Source organism: Leucopleurus acutus (genome assembly GCF_964270905.1).
Source record: "Leucopleurus acutus genome assembly, chromosome: 1".
NCBI classification, from domain to species: domain Eukaryota; kingdom Metazoa; phylum Chordata; class Mammalia; order Artiodactyla; family Delphinidae; genus Leucopleurus; species Leucopleurus acutus.
The window spans coordinates 27,770,096-27,786,379 of NC_139142.1; the positions used below are offsets into that span (position 1 = coordinate 27,770,096).

Below are 16,284 nucleotides of genomic sequence, written 5' to 3' on the forward strand. Positions count from 1 at the left end.
CCCAGCCCGGCCATGGCTTTCTTTGTCCTTGGCCTTCCTGGGGCACCAGGGTAAGTGAAGCTCAACTTATAAATCTTGAGGAGCCCAAAGTGTTCCCTCCCCTTCTCCTCTTCCATCATCACCTATAGAAGACAATATAGGGTGAGAGTCTGACTCACAGTTTTGTTTTGTTTTTTCCCCAAGAATCACAGATCTAGGGAAACAGCTCCTTGAAGGCAAGGGTTGTGTTGTTTTCATCTCTTTGCTTTCCTCCACACCTCCCCTCCCCCATAGCACTTGGAAGATAGTAAGGACTCAGTAATTGGGTGTAAAATAAGAGAATGAAGTTTTAAAATATCTCAGAACAAAAGCATTTGACTGGAAGTCAACAGCCCTGTGTTCTGGTCCCAGATCTGCCACTGACTGTCTCAGACAGCTCCCTTCCCCTCTGTGGGCTTCAGTTTTCTCATCTGTAAAAGAAGAGGGTTGAGCTAGATGAATTTTAAGATTCTAAGCCTTGATGTTCTGTGGGGCTCTCCGAGGGCCAAGGCCACAAATCCCTCAGTTCTCCTTGAACACAGAATGCCAGCTTTATTAACCTGGTTTGGAGAGTAAGTTATGTCCTCTCAGTAAAGAATTACATTTTATTAATGGAGTAGAAGGGAACAAAGGAACCAGAAAAGGCCACGTATGGTTTTGGTGTTTTCTTCAGATTCTCCTCTCTTCCTTATTTCCCTGAGACAGTCATGAGGGTGTACAGAGTTGCTGAGCTGGGAGGGTCCCTGCCTCCAAGCCAAGAGGCCAGGAAAGCACTCCCCCCAGAACATCACTGTGAGTAGCCAAGGGCCAGGGACCCAGTCCTAGGCCATTTCCTCCGAGGGATGCTTCCCCCTCCTAAGAAGACTAGAGACGGGCACAGTCTGGAAAGATCCATCCCTGGGGAGAGTTTTTAAATTTAAAAACAAAATGATCTTCTCTGACAATAATTTTCCTCAACTGCGGCAGGCCCGGTGATGTTCAGAAAAACCTTAGCTAATTGGCACTTGGGTAGAGCTGAGTAAGCCATGCCAGTGACCTCCTGGACTTACCCTGCAAACGCCCAGCCAGGGTGGGGGAATCAGCCCCTCCCCCATGTCAGCACTTTCTGGCTCCCAGCTGCTGGTGCAGCAAGAATCAGCTCTCAGCTCTCCGGAGTTAATGGACAGTCACTAACCCTCATAACAAAGTGACGGCAACGGTGGCAGCAGAAAGCATAGAAAGGGGCTTTATTTTCTGCGAGACTGGTCTGTCAGGGCGCTGGCCTGCTGCGGGGACTAGAACAGTGCAGCACCCCTCCTTCTGCAGCTGTCTGGATAGACTTCCCACCCCCAGAGCTGTCAGGGTGCAGGGCACCTCTGGTCACCCAGGCAGACACATCTGGCTCCTCTCCCAGCCAGGGAAACTACCCACTGGCTACTTCTTATCTTCCCCTCCAGCCCCCTCCCTACCGAGGCTCCCATTCTGACCCTCTTCACAAGGCCTCAAAGGGAAGAAGAGAGTCAACCCTGGCACGTGACTTGTTGATCTCAGTTATCTGGAGCTTGGGGTGGGGGGGGGGGTGGCAGGGAGATCTGAGGAAGAGGAAGAAATCAATGAGACATGGTCATTAAGAAATGGTGTATGTGTGTGTATGTGTGTGTGAAGAAAGAGATTGAAACTGAAATACTCACATGCAGGCCCCTTCCCCTGGTAGCACACACAAAATGACAGAGGCAGAGAATATCTGGAGAAATCTGTACGTTATTAATTACCTTAAGGTTCAAAAGGCCAATTCATCTGTGCGTCCTCAAGGGACTTCCAGCCCTAAAGTACACCATTCCAGGGAGAAAAAAGCAGAAGGAACAGGCTTCAATTTGGGAAGAAGAAACATCCCAGATCTCTAAACCTTTGGCACTTTACAACCTCCTTCCCTTCTTAGGGGCTCGGTGGACAGCCTGCCTGGAGCAAGGCCCCCTCTACTACAAGCCAGGGGACACTAAGGACTGATCTCCTTCCTGCTCTTTGTATCCAGGTCCTCTCTTCTCTTGCCTCCTCCTTTATTCTCTCTCCCTCCTTCCTGCAGCTCCTCTACCACCCTGCCCCCTCCCAACCTCACCCCCTGCCCCAAGCAAACCAAGCAGGGAGTGAGGGCCCAGGGCTAGATGTGTTATCTTCCACCATTAGATGCACTATTTGATTCTAAGTGGTTGAGAATGAGCTGCTTCAGTGGGGAGACAGGTTGTTTCAGCAAGAATAATGATCTGATTTCCACCTGAAAATGGACTAATTTGAGTAGTGGTGTCACCACCCAATTCTCCCAGCAATTTTCACCTTTCTCAGCCACAAACCCACCCCCCAGGCAAGCAGCTTTTGCTCTGAAGGAGAGGCCAGTCCAGCCTATAGGAGCCCAGGGTGGCAGTGGATAAAAAAGAGGGTGGACTGATGTTCCCGGGAAAAGAGCAACTGAGAAGCTTCCCATTGGAGCTGAGAAGTGTTCCAGCTGTTTCTCTCTCTTCCCTGGGTTTCCCCCTCAGACCTCTTCTCCTCGCTCTCCACAAGTCCTTCAATCATTCTCAAATCTCTCTCCAGCCCTGACCAGCACCCAGGGCTTCAACTCTATACATCAATTGCCAGGTGGAGTTTCTACTCTTATATCCCAAAGGCACTTTAAAACCAAACTCAAACACATATCCTTCCATTTGCGTGCGTGCGTGTGTGTGTGTGTGTGTGTGTGTGTGTGTGTGTGTGTGTGTGTTTCATTTTTCCAGCTTGGTACTTGATGACCCGTTTCAATCTAAATATGCTTTTTTTTTTTTTTTTCAGCTCAGGAAACACGTTCTGCTTTTACTTCTTTATTTACTATTTTTCTCCTCCAGCGTCTCTGTTCTGTCTTTCTGACACTCCTGTTAGATGGATGTTCGATCTCCTGGGATCTCTTCCATGTCTCTTAACTTGCATATCTTCCATCTTTTTGTCTTTTTGCTCTATGTCTTGGGAGATTTCATTAACTTTTTCTTTTACATTAAAAAGTTAGTCTTTAACTGTGACCATTCTATTATCCAGCTTCTCCACTGAATTTTTGAAAATTTAGACAATTCTTTTCAATTTCAAAAATACTTTTTTGTTCTTTGCTCCTTTTTCATAGCAGACTGTTTTTCTTTTATGGATGCAATGTCCTCTTATATCTCTCTAAGGACATGAATTGAAAAAGATTTTTAATATCTTTTCTATAACTTGAATGATTTGGGAATCTTATTGGGTCAATTTTCTATTTGTTTATTTAATCTTTCTCTTTTATTTTCATGTAGCTGTTTTCCATAATCCTCCGAAGCTGGGTAAGTTTGTTTCCCTAACAGGCCTCTCCTTTGAACAGGAATTGTTCTTACTTCCGGTGTTTGGGACTGTGAGTGTCTCTGTACTGATTTCTTCACCAGAGAATCTTATCTGTTCTTTATCTCCTAGAAATTCCTCTGTGCTTCTGATCCACTGATATCATTCTTTTCTGTTTTCCAGTTTTGTTGTGATTTTATTCTTTGAAAATATATGTCCTGTCATTTTAATGGAAACTTACGAGGGAGAAGAGGTGGTCATTTGTGCTCAGGCTGCCTTCTTGAACCAAGAGCTTCCCCCTAGATTTTTTGCCTAAGTTGGTGGCATCACCTTCTACTTAGTCAAAAAAAAACCCAGAACCTGGGAGTCATTCTTGCTCCTACCTCTCCCTCACTTATAGTTAGTCTCAAAGTCCTATTCATTTAGCCTCCTAACTACTCCTCAGGTATGACCCTTCATCTCCACCCATTTTGCTATAGATCGGGTTCAGATCCTCATCCTCTCCTGCCTGCATTTTTACAATATTCTCTTAACAGGACTTCCATTTTCACACTCTTCAAATCCTTTCTGCTGCCACCCAGAGTGCTCTGCCTAAAACATGGGTATGACCGTATCACTTCCTTGCTACAACCATCATTGGCTCCCCACTGCCCAAAGAAAAAAGCTTCTCTGCAAGGAATAGGAAGCCTTCCCACCTCTCTTGCTTGATTCCATCAATACCAAGCCACCTGGTTTCCCCTCTATAACACCACCCCATGCCTCTGTGCTGTTTCCTCTGCTGGAAATGCTCTTCTCTCATTGTCTCACCTAATGACTCATTTTTTTCTTCAAGACTCAGTTCACGTGTCACCTGCTGTGAAAGCCTTTTCCGAGTTCCCACCATCACCTCCACTCCCATCTCAAGACAGGAGTCCCACATCAGGTCACACATAACACTCCATGGACTGCTAGCACAGCTTACTCCATGGCATTGAAACTTTGTATTTGCTAGTCTGTATTCTCCACTACTCCTCAAAACAGGTACCACTTCTGGTTTATTTTTGCATTCCAAGAACTGGTCTGAATTGCTTAAGAAATGTTAGTTGTGCAGAACTAAATGTGCCCCAGCCAGATGTGCTCCACCCATCCCAGTACTGGAAAGTACTTTCTTAAGGAGGAGACTCAGCACACCTAGCTCATTCATTCACTAATTCATTCACTCATTCATGAAATCAACTGTTTATGGAATGCCTACTATGTGCTGGAAAAGGGGCTGCAAATATGAGGGACAGACACACTCCCCACCCTCTTGAAGCTCACGAGCTCTGGTGAGGGAGAAAGACACTAATCAAGGAATCACACATATATAGAGACTGTGATAAGCTCTTGGAGAGGAAGAGCTGGAGCCTGGAGAGCAGATAACCAGGCAACCTAAATCTAGGCTGAGGATGGAGGGGTGACCTCCCTAAGGAGGTGACTTCTGAGCTGAGAGCTGAAGTATTCTGATGTGCACGGAGACAATGCTTCTGAGCAGTGCAGCTGTGAGGTAAAGGAGAGGGAGAGGACAGGAGCTGAAGGGGGGAAGTGGCACTGAGGACAGATGTTCCAGTTATCTATTCCTGCCTAACTACCCCAAAATTGAGTGGCTAAAACAATGGACATTTTATTATATCTCACAATGTTTAGGGTCAGAAATTCATGCAGGTTTGAGCTATGTGATTATACCACTCCATGTGGCATGGACAGAGGTCACCCTGTGGTATTCAGAGGACAGATGGGCTGGTTTGAAGAGTCCAAGATGGCTTCACTCATGTCTGGCATCTTGGGGATGGCCAGAAGGCTGGGCTCAGCAGGCTTCACCGACCAGAGCATTACACACACAGCCCCTCCAGCATGACGGCCTCAGAGTAATCCACAGCAGCTCAGGGTCCCAAGAGTGAGTAGTCTAGCGAACAAGGTGAAGGCTGCATGGCCTTTTGTAACCTGGCCTCTGAAGTCTCATAGCATCACTTTTGCTGGGCTCTGTGGTGGAAGCAGTCCCAAGCCCACTCAGATTAGACAGGAGGGACATAGACCCCTGCCTCTCGATGGGAGGAAAGGATTGGCAGTCGGGTTTTACAGTTATCACTTTTTTAAGCCAGGGGAACAGCAATATGTTTAAGTGCCAACAGGAAGGATCAGGAGTTTGGAGCCTTTGAAGACAGAGGAGAGAGAAAGGATAATCCATTGCGTAAGCTTCCTGAGGAGGCAGCTGAAGCAAAGAAAGCTGAATTCCCCATTTTCCCTCAACTCTGCTGCCTTCCAACCTAACCCCGACCCCCGACTCTTGCTCTCTTTACTGTGAGATGCAACAAGCTGCAACCATGACTCCAAAGCTGGCTTGGGGGCTCTCTTGCTTACAGGCCAGAAATCATCAAATCCAGCCCTAAGCCACCTACAAACAGCCACCGAAGTCACAGCACTTCGCAGTTTACAGAACGGTTTACATACTATCTGCCTGGAAGATAGTCTAGCACCTGTTTTTAAAGACAGCACCTCTTCCCTGGATTGTAATCATTTCTATTTAATCTTCTGCCCTGCTAGGAAGTTCTGGCTTTTATCTTACAGCTTAGAAGCAATCTCTCTTGCTGCACTGAGAGATAGTGGTCAGAGGTTGAGCTCCCTCACAAAAACTCTGTATTTATCTGAATCCAGACCTTAAAGTTATCTAGGCAGCCATCTCTGGGCCGCTAAATCACCACAAATCTCTTAATCTTTTCTTAAAGCTCCCATTTCCCATTCCCTTCACTAAGGCCCTGGTTATAACCCATTCAAGACCAAGTCTTCACCATTCTCACACCCACACCATCTATCACAACCCTCTACACACGGGTAGGCTCAGAAATGTGTAGTAAATGAAAGGCCAGGATTTGGACTCAGTTAAACCTAGGTTCAAATCCAGGGTCTGTCACTGTTTAATCTTGGGCAAGTTACTTAACTTTTCTGAGCCTCAGTTTCCTCATCTGAAAAATGAGAAATAATAATAGCCAGTTTCATGAATTGTTGTACAGTTTTGAGATAAAGTGTGTGAAACACGGGGCTCGTGTGAGGATGCAGTAAATAGTAGCTGTTATAGTTTTACAGGCTTCTGATGAGGACTGTCCCCATCCTCCTGGTCCCACATCACACTGTCCCTGTGGTCTCTCTCTCTTATTTATTTATTTATTTATTTATGGTCTTGTTGGTTCTTTATTGCTGCTCGCGGGCTTCCTCTAGTTGTGGCGAGCAGGGGCTACTCTTTGTTGCAGTGCACTGGCTTCTCATTGCGGTGGCTTCTCTTGTTGTGGAGCACGGGCTCTAGGCGCGCGGGCTTCAGTAATTGTGGCTTGCGGGCTCTAGAGCACAGGCTCAGTAGTTGTGGCACAGGGGCTTAGTTGCTCCGCCGCATGTGGGATCTTCCCGGACCAGGGCTCGAACCCATGTCCCCTGCACTGGCAGGCGGATTCTTAACCACTGCTCCTGTGGTCTCTTTTTAACAGTATTCATGGTGCCTCTTCCCAGACATTTCAGAGCCCACCAAGCAGTGCATGAAAAACACTTCCTCTAAGCCGGACGCCCACAGCTAATCCTGAACTTGATGCTGTTCAGGCCAGCATGAGCTCTGATCAGACAGGCCTGGGTCAAATGGGGCTCTGTCACTCTCCAGCTGTGTGTTCTCAGAAAGCCTATTTAACCTCTCTGAGTCGCATCCTCCCCACCCATGTGAAAGGGGATGGATTCAATGAGATACTGCATTTGAAGTACTTGGCATGGTGTTCAAACACAGCAAGCACTCAATAGACGACAGCTGACATGTGATGACACCAGAGCACAATCGCTCTTGAGTCAGACTTCCGGGGTCCATGCCCAGCTCACCACTCACCAGCTGTGTGCCTGTGGGCATTTATAACTTTCTTATGCCTCAATGTCTTTATCTGTAAAATGGAGATAATGATTCATAGAGTTACTGTAAGGATTAAATGAGATAATACATCACATTTGGAACAGTGCCTGGAACACAGTAAGAATTTAGTAAGTGTTTAGGTTATTATTTCAGCCTTTAAGTTTGAATTTTTTTGTATTTCTATATTTAGGGTACATTGATTATTAGTAGCATGTAGTTTGCATTGTGTTGTTTTAAAAATTTAGTCTTTGTCTTTTTAAAAATATCAGCTTTGAGGTATAATATACATACAATAATAGTCACTCATTTCAGGTGTACAATTCAGTGAGTTCTGTGAAATACCTGCAGTCATGTAACCACTACTGTGTTTCTCCCTTCTGTGGAATCTTGGCACCTTGACCCCTCAAGTTTATGCTCCCTCGGTGATTCTTCAATGCCTTCATATTTTCCCCTAGCTTTTCTAGCTGTCATTGGCTGGTTTGGTGTGACACAAGTTAGTCTGCAACTGCTGGAAAGGAAGCCTCTGTCCTATTGTTATTCTCCCAGTAGAATTATAGAGTCAAAATGAGCGTTTAGAACAGTTCAGTTCCTGGCACGTTGCAAAAAGCTCAATAAGTAAGTTCTTCTTCTTCTCCCAGTAGAATCCCAGGGTCATGTTGAGCTGAGCTGTTAAAAATCAACCCCTTCCACTCCTTCTACCCTTTCCATACATTTTATAGATAAACTACTGTCACACTGTATGACTGGACTCCAGTGCAATCAGACTCCCGTGGGAGGCTGTATTTGGACTCCAGTGGATTCCTGGATGGTTTCCTGTCCCTAGTCTGGGAGGTGTCATTGTGCTCTCCTTCCCCAAATCAGGGCATGGAAAACCTTAGGGCCCAGTTCACTTCTCAGCTCAAAAGGAAACAAGCCAGGGACTGTGGCTTCACAGACGCACCTCTCTCCCTCTCCTTTTGCAGGGCCCAGACCTCCAGCCATGACCACACGTTTGGAGCAATCTTCTTTCATTCAGAATCCCAGACATCTCATGTTTTCCTCTGGAGCTGAGTGCACACGTGTGCATGCACATGTGCACACACACACACACACACACACACACAGAGGAACATGTTCACCAGCAAGTGTGCATGTACACAGTACCGTACACAGTTTGGAAGGACACGCAGTCCATGTGAGACCAGGCAGCAGAGGTGGAGATGAAAATTGCTCTGCATTGAATGCTGGTCCCTTATTCCAGAGAACAGAGAGAGAGAGGCAGCCCTAAGCAACAGGCCAAAGGTCAGGTCAGGCCAAGGGCAGAGAAGGCTGGGCCTGGAGCCCAGCCACCACCCCCTGCTGGCCAGGACTCGGTGCTGGGTCCCCAGGGTCAGCTCAGTGAACTCCTGTGTGGCCCTAGCAGGTTATGGAAAGAACATGACCTGTTAGAGAACCGTGACCCGTGGCTTGGCTGTGAGCGGGTACTGCAGCCCCTGACTTGGTGGAGGTGTGGGTGTGAGTATGCACTTGCGTGCGTGCATGTATGTGCGTGTGTGTGTGACGTGCCTCTCTGTGCATACTGGGGGGAGCGGGGGACAGGTTTTCATGCTGTGCTTAGCCTCCAAACTCAGAAGGAATGCCCCAGCCTGGGGAGGTTTTAAACTGATTTTAGATCATTTGGCTCAGAAGAAATCCATTAATTTTTGCCTGGTTTAGAAGTAGTGCGTGCTCATCGTAAAACAATGCATGTGGAAAACAGAAAAAAGATGGTGTCAAAAGAAAAAATAATGAGAAGCACCTGTGCTCCCACCCCTGGAGATAATCACCGTTGACATTTTGGCAGAGTTGAGATTACGTGCACATACGGTGTTCTCGTCTCCCTTCTCGCTGAATCTGCAGAGAGCACTTTCTCACGTTATTCCTCTTTGCAAACCTGTTTGAAGGCCTTGTACTGCTGTGCTGTTGCACCATAATTTACTTAACTTGTCCCCAAATGTCAGACGTTCAGGTGGCTTCCAGTTTGTCCCTACTGTGGAAAACCCCGGGGTGAATGCACGCTTCATGTTTGTGCGTGAAGTGCTGAGAAGTTCTGCCTAAAGGCGCCATCAGAGCATGTGTGTGTTGGGGGGTTGGAGAGCAGTGATCCAGGCGAGGCTATGTGGCTTGGGTTCCCGAGGCTCAGCTGGGTGTACTTTGACCAAGAGAGGGTGGCTGGTAGGAACAGGGGGGTGAGCTGGGACACAGCCACTCCTGCCTGCCCTGGACAAACACCCTGCAAATGCCGCTATGGTCTTCAGAGCTCTAGGGCCTGATTCCTGGACACAAGTATCCCTCCTTGGCTTCTGGGGGATTAGAGCTTGGCCTCTTGGTGAGGCAGAGCATGGGGCAGGGGTGAATGTGATGCATTAATCTGTTCCGAGGGCCCTAGGGTTGGTCTCCCCAGCCCTACTCCCTCAGAAAGGCCCACATGGATGGAAGCGCAGAGGGTGGGCGAGGTGAGCAGGGGCAGGGCCGGGACGGGGGCAGCCCAGGGGGAGTGGGAAGCTGGGCAATAACTCCTTGGCTCCACGGCCCATTTGGCAAATAGACGTGTTGCCTTTCCTTTGCCTCCCTCAACCTGCTGGAGGGGCCGTAGTGGGGACGCTGAAAACTGCACTCACTGGGTGCTGAGTGTGCTCACCTCTTCCTGACTATTGAAGAAGATAGGGAGTGGGGGGATTTCACTTCTGAGAGGCTCCTTGAGGCTATGGGATCATGGTATATTAGTGCTACCATCACATCAATGGCTGTTTAATCCAACCCCTCTTGTTACAGATGGAGAAACTGACTGTAACCGTGCCAGGTCAAAAAGCTAATGGGGGCGGAGCAGGAATGGAAACTCAGCGTACCTAACTAAGTACATGTGCCTATGGTCACATGTCCTTTGGCTCCACATCTGTGGGTCACGTCTGCTGGTGGAGGCGGGCTGTGACAGGGGCTCCGAAGCTGCCCTTGGGGGTTAGAGAGACTAGACCTGCTGGGAATATGCCCCAAGGAGCCCAGGCGTAAGCGTGGCCCTGTGAGGCCTCTGCCTTAGGTGCCCAGCTCCCCACCAGCAGGAAGGAGCCCTTCCACGTCACTACAGTCCAAGGGCTCCCCCCCTGCATGTTTGCCCTCTGGAGAGGAAGGAGAGAGAAGTAGTGAGGCCCCTGCATTTGTGAGCAGCCCCGAAAGTAGTGACCTAAGCTCCCCCCCTTCCCCAGTCCCTGTATGTGGAGAAACTTCTGCCACAGTTGGTTAATGCACCCACAGGCCCTCCAGGCACGTAGCAGTCCAGTGTCTCCAGCACCATTTGTGTCCTCCCTGGGTGGAGAGCTGGGCACCTGGACCACATGCTCTTCTTTGCGCCCCTCCAGGATTCTCTGTTAGACATTCTTGGAACCCCAGCCCCAAGGCCTCAATTCTCAGGCTCTCAGAGCCTCTGAGCCAGGGGCAGTCTCTCCTTGACCCTTTGCCCCGAGGCAGGCAACAGCCCACCCTCCGCCCTCATAGCCACCCAGCCAGGAGAGCCTGGCCTCCCACGGACACTCCCTCACTGCCCTCCCCCAATCTCGCCTGGCCTTCTTCCTCCCCTCGCTCTGTCCCATTCCCTGGGCATTATTTCTGGGGCCATGCTCTGTCTTTAACACTCCCCAAGAACCAGCTTTCTAGAATCCAGCCACTTCTCTTAGGGCAGAAGAAATGGCCTTTGCAAGGCTTTGGCTGTGAATTCTTGGTAGGGAATAGGACTGGGAAAGATAAACCCAGTCCGGAGGGCAAAAATTAGCAGAGCACCAGCTAGAAGGCCAAAAAAAGGCCCTGGCCAGAGATAGGGGTGAAGACAAGTTCTAAAGCCCAGAAATGAGCATAGCAGCCCCTCCCACTTATAATATACAACATACTTGCATATCGGCCATCTCTTTGGATCCTCAAAACAACCTCGTGTGGTGGGCAGGGATTATCACCTGCACTGTACAGGTGAGGAAACTCAGAAGGGCATGAAAATTTGCCCAAAGTGTCAGGGCCAGGACTGAGTCTCCAACCTCCAGTTTATAAATCCAGGGCAAGACATGACCCTGGCCCCCACCAGCTTCATGATGTGCCTGGGAGGGAGACAGCAAGCCTCCTGAGGCCACCTGGCGTGCCCCTCCTCTCTCTCCAGACCCCACTTCTACCTGCCACACCCCAGAGTGTGTATGGATTTGCTGTAGACACACTCAAAAGTTGCCTTTTTCTCCTTCTGCCAGTCCTGAGCACCCACTATGTGCCCTTCCCAAATGCACAGTAGGTGATCGGGGCTGGCTGAAAGAGGAAGAGGCAGCCCCTGAGGCTGTCTGCATTTCCAACTGGGATGTGCAAGTCCATACCTTAGCACCCAGGAAGCCCTGCCCCAGATCCCACAATTTGCCTTATAAGGGAGGTTAGCCTAAGGTGCATCCCCCTAAGACCATACCTGGGGAGAAGCATCCTTCCTCAGGAAGAACTGACCTCTGTGAGCACATGGCATGTAGCGAGCTCTGAGCTAACGGTGGTCCCACCAACCCTAGAACAAATCCTCTGGCAACCCAACATCCCACCTGCCACCAAGTCCTGTCAGTATCTCCCAAGGCCGGCCCCCTTTTCTCCATCTCCTCACCGTTGAGTCCCAGTTGTCCTCAACTTACCTGAAGCCATGGCAAAGCCTCCTACTGGTATCACAGTCAGTCCAAGCCGCCCCCCACACACAGCCACAAGGAAGGCTTCAGGACCCAAATCTCATCCTATCACCCCCGCCAAGATCCCTGAAGGCCCCTTAGACCTAAACGGGGTTGCACGGTCTGGGCCTGCACTCCATCTCACACCTTCCTCTGTACCCTGAGCCACACCAGCCTTCTCTCAGCTCCCTTGCCTACCATCCTTTATTCGGCCTCTCCGTGAAACGTGTCCCCCCTCCCCTCCCCTTGTCAGCTCATCTTCTTCCTTCAGATCTCAGTTCAAAAGCCTCCCCTGTGCCTCTGTGTCAGTTCTATCCATCGTACATTCTCACACCCTCTGCTGTACTTCTCCTTCAGGGCAGGCGTTTTCTCCACCAGCTGTAAGCTCTGGAAGACAAAGTGTGCATCTTTCTTCCTCTCCCCGCTTCCCGTCCTTCTCACCATCGCATCCCCAGCATCTGCCCAGTGCCTGGCCATCGCTGATGCTCAGTAACTTGTGTTGAATGGATAGATGAATGAACCAACTCTGTGAGGTAAGTACTGCCGCTATCCCTAATCTGCAGACAAAGAAACGGAGATTCTGAGGAGTTGAGTGGCCAACTCAAGGTCCTGCGGCTGGCCGGTGGTACAGGCAGGGTCTAGAGCAAGTCAGACTGCAGAGTCTGTGCTCTTCACCACTTCTGGTCCTGCACCCAGAATGCCGGCCTCGGTGTCTGTCTTGCTCTCCCAGCAGGCTCTCTGAGGACTGCTCAGCTGGCCACCAAGTCCTGGGGCTCTGGGGCTCTCCTCCCCAGAGCTGCCCCCAGAACCATGGAGAGTCTGAGTGAGCTACAGAACCCACTGCTGCCTCAGAACCCCGCACACCTCCATGGCCCCTACCCCTACCCCGAGGCTTCTCCCGCCTGGCCATGCCGGGAGAAGATCTACTCCTACCTCCTGGGTGGTGCTGGGCCTGCTCACGCCCACCAGCTCCTGGACCCAGGATCCCTGCAGCTGGCCGTGGAGGCCTGGTACAGGCCCAACTGCCTCCTGGGGAGGGACAAGCTCAAGGAGCCCAGGGCAGACAGCTGTGAAACCAGCTTCACAGAGAGCAGGGAGCCCTCCTCTGGGCCTACGGAGCGGTCCACAGAACCTGGCCAAGCGGAAGAGGATGTCGCCATCCAGACTGTGTCCTACGGGGTTCAAGAGGAGCTCCAAGGCCAAGAGGACGACCAGGAGGAGGAGGAGGAGGAGGTGAGTATGTGTGTTTAAAATGCAGATTCTTGGGCTCACCTCCAGGTGCTGAGATTCTGTAGGCCTGGCTTGGGGTCCAGGAATCTGTATGTTACCAAAAAAAAGGCACTTCTGACACGGGTGCTATCTACACTTTGAGAAACACTAGCTTGGGCTATTTCATTTTTTAAAGATTAACTGCATTAGGGTCTCTTTTTTATTGAACGACAGTTGATTTACAATATTATGTAAGTAGGTGTACAGCATAGCGGTTCACAATTTTTAAGGGTTATGAATATTTAATTTTTTAATAGCACTTTTTGTTCTTGTTTTTTTTCTAGCTCAATCGAGAGATAATTGGTGTATAACATTGTTTAAGTTTAAGGTATATAATGCCATGATTTGATTCATGTACGTGTTACAAAATGTTTACCACAGTAAGGTTAGTTAACACATCCTTCACCTCACATAATTACCATTTTGCTGTTGTTGTTATCGTCCTCTTTAAGCAACATATTTCAGTTTTGCTGCACGTAATCTAATATTTTCTACAAGGTGATTTTTAAGGGTTACATGGTATCCCGTTGTAGGTTCTTGCATCAATTACTAACCCAATCTCCTGGTCATTGGGTGTTGAGATTGTTTCTGATCTTTCCCAATTACTAACCTGTGATGAACATTCCGGTACGTGTATATTTGTATTCTTTCCTAGTGATAAATTCCTAAGGTGGAATCACTGGGCCATTCACTGTCAAAGCTTTTGGTGGAGAGTACCGAGCCCAGCCCACACTCCCACTAACAACAGATGGTCTTCCCGTTGCCCCACATCACTGCCAATGGGTGATCCTGGGCCAGGTCACAAGAGCCCACTCATGTTTTGCAGAGTGATGCAACCTCGACAGAGAGTGAAAGCGAAGACAACTTCCTTACGCTGCCTCCCAGGGACCACCTGGGTCTCACTATCTTCTCCATGCTCTGCTGCTTCTGGCCACTGGGCATAGCTGCCTTCTACTTCTCCCAGGGGGTAAGAGCCCATGGGGCCCAGGGCTCCTGCTCTGGCCACCCCGCTCCTCTGGAGGGCCTGGGGTCAGGGCCTGGCGGGCTGGGGCTGTTTTGCTGGGCGTGGGAATGCTCCCTTTCATCAGCGCCTCTCTCTCCCTAGACCAGCAAGGCCATCTCCAAGGGGGACTTCCGCCTGGCCAGCACCACCTCCCGCCGGGCCCTATTCCTGGCCACACTCTCCATCGCCATCGGGGCTGGTCTCTATGTGGCCGTGGTTGTAGCCCTGGCAGCTTACATGTCCCAGAATGGCCACAGCTAGTGGCCAAGAAGTCCTGGCGTCCTGACTCCCCTGATCGACCTGAGGAGGCAGGGGGGCTTGGGGTAGCAGACTGTCTGGGAAGTCCTGGCCCCTGAAGACAGCTCATGAGCGTGGCTTATTGGGAGGAGGCCTCCCAGGCTGCAGCCTGAGGGGTGCAACCTTCACTTCTTCCTGCCTATTGCAACCAGCCTAAAGCCGGGCTGGGAGCATCACTCTCCAGCCCAGGCTATGTTGGGAAGCAGCAGAGGGTAGGGCTGCCCACCTGGCCATCCAGGCAGGACCTCCCTCTAGCTGGGAGCTCTCCCCATTCTGCTTATTTCCTAAAGGGTCTCCTGCCCTGCAAGCACCCCACTACCCGACCCTGTTAACCTCTCCACAGAGAAAGAACAGATTACAGGGAGGGAAAGGGATGCCTGGGGAGAAGAGGAGCTGACCCAGTCCTTGCAGCCCACAGGCATCTCCACCTGGGACACCCTGACTTTCCCCAACTCCACTCTCTGCCTCATGATGCCCAGACCTCAGCCAGCCGAGAGGGAAGTACATAGAGACATAGGGACCCCTTGGTCTTTCGGGTCCTGGAGGGTGCTTACCTCTCCTGTGGGCTTGTAAGACAGTGTAGATTCTAGGCAGAGAAGGGACATCTCGGGCGTATAAACTCTGTGCTGAGGGCAGGTTCTTGCAGCGTCCCTGTGCAGGAACGAAAGGCAGATGAGATGACACAAAGCCTGGAGGGCCCTGGAATAGTTTTGCCCCTGTTCCCCCAACATCCTTTTCTAGGCTCCTCCCGGGGGCCTCTGAGCTGGCACCATCCCAGGTAGACAGAGAGAGAGAGTGCCATGAGCCCAGCAGCCACTGAGCACAGGACCCTAGACCTAGCCCTGTGGGAGCATAGCGAGGAGACCCTGAGTAGTGAGTGAGATGAGAGGAGGGACACAGGCCTGGCATGGCAGCTGAGCAGCCCAGGAAGGCTTCCTAGAGGAGGTGAGCAAGGTCTAGATAGATGAAGAGAATGTATCTAAGGGATACTAAGGGGTGACCCTTAGTATTCCTGGGCAGGGATGTGGCAGGAGCCTCCCAAGGGGGGTTCAGAGCTGTTTGGATTATGCCTAGAACATCCAGGCTGGAGCCAGACTGAGGGCTCCACCAACTCAAGGAAGAGGAAGGTCAGGCCTGTGTCTCAAAGGCCAGTAATGTTTTCCCACCTCTGAATGCTGGACCCCCGGTCAGCCTTGGAGCTTCTTCACTGGCCCCCCGGCTCAGAGCTGCTCGTAACGCCCTCAACCTCTAGGAATCCTCCAGAATTCTAGAGACATCCAGACAGGCAGGAGGAGCACACTGTGAGGGCAGGCCTTTCAGAGTTCAAGCTGTGGACCTCATCGTGCACAATCTGTGGACCTGGTCATTCCCGTCCCCCATCCAGAACTCGGGGCTATGAATCCACCAACTTGTCCCACCATCTCCCCTAATCCCAGGCGTTACCCAGCCCTCCATTCCCTGCATCCCCTGAAGTCTCACAGGCCCAGGATCAGCAGTTTTAATGTCCCATTATTGTATATAATTATCCTTGTAATAAACATTTCTGTAACAGCTGGTGCCCTCTGGGCCTCTTACTGTCCTCGCCTGCCTCCACCTTTGCCTGCGTCCATTTCTTCCCCAAGACTGACCTCCATCCCCAAGCCTACTGCTCCTGGTCCCTAGCAGCATGTTCTTGAGAGCACATGCCCACATCCGGGCCTTAGGAGAAGGGGGAGGCACTCTGGCTTGGAGGACTTCTCTGCTCAGAGTAGCCTGGATGCAGGGTGATGGCGTGCATTTGACTCTGCGAGATAAGG

General features: G+C 50.3%; 1 protein-coding gene across 1 annotated transcript; it reads left to right on the forward strand.

Annotated features, from left to right (window-relative positions):
• Nucleotides 1-12,628: 12,628 nt before the first annotated feature.
• On the forward strand, nt 12,629-14,470 carry SYNDIG1L (synapse differentiation inducing 1 like). The gene is made up of 3 exons (XM_082834419.1): nt 12,629-13,152; nt 14,015-14,155; nt 14,294-14,470. Exons 1-3 carry the CDS (start codon nt 12,730-12,732, stop codon nt 14,450-14,452), a joined length of 723 nt encoding a protein of 240 aa, XP_082690545.1. The 5' UTR covers nt 12,629-12,729; the 3' UTR covers nt 14,453-14,470.
• Nucleotides 14,471-16,284: the final 1,814 nt, after the last annotated feature.

Coding starts and splice junctions, on each gene's coding strand:
- SYNDIG1L (XM_082834419.1), top strand. CDS start 12,730: ATGGAGAGTCTGAGTGAGCTACAGAACCCACTGCTGCCTCAGAACCCC. Junction 13,153..14,014: donor AGGAGGAGGAGGAGGAGGAG/GTGAGTATGTGT, acceptor CATGTTTTGCAG/AGTGATGCAACCTCGACAGA. Junction 14,156..14,293: donor CCTTCTACTTCTCCCAGGGG/GTAAGAGCCCAT, acceptor CTCTCTCCCTAG/ACCAGCAAGGCCATCTCCAA.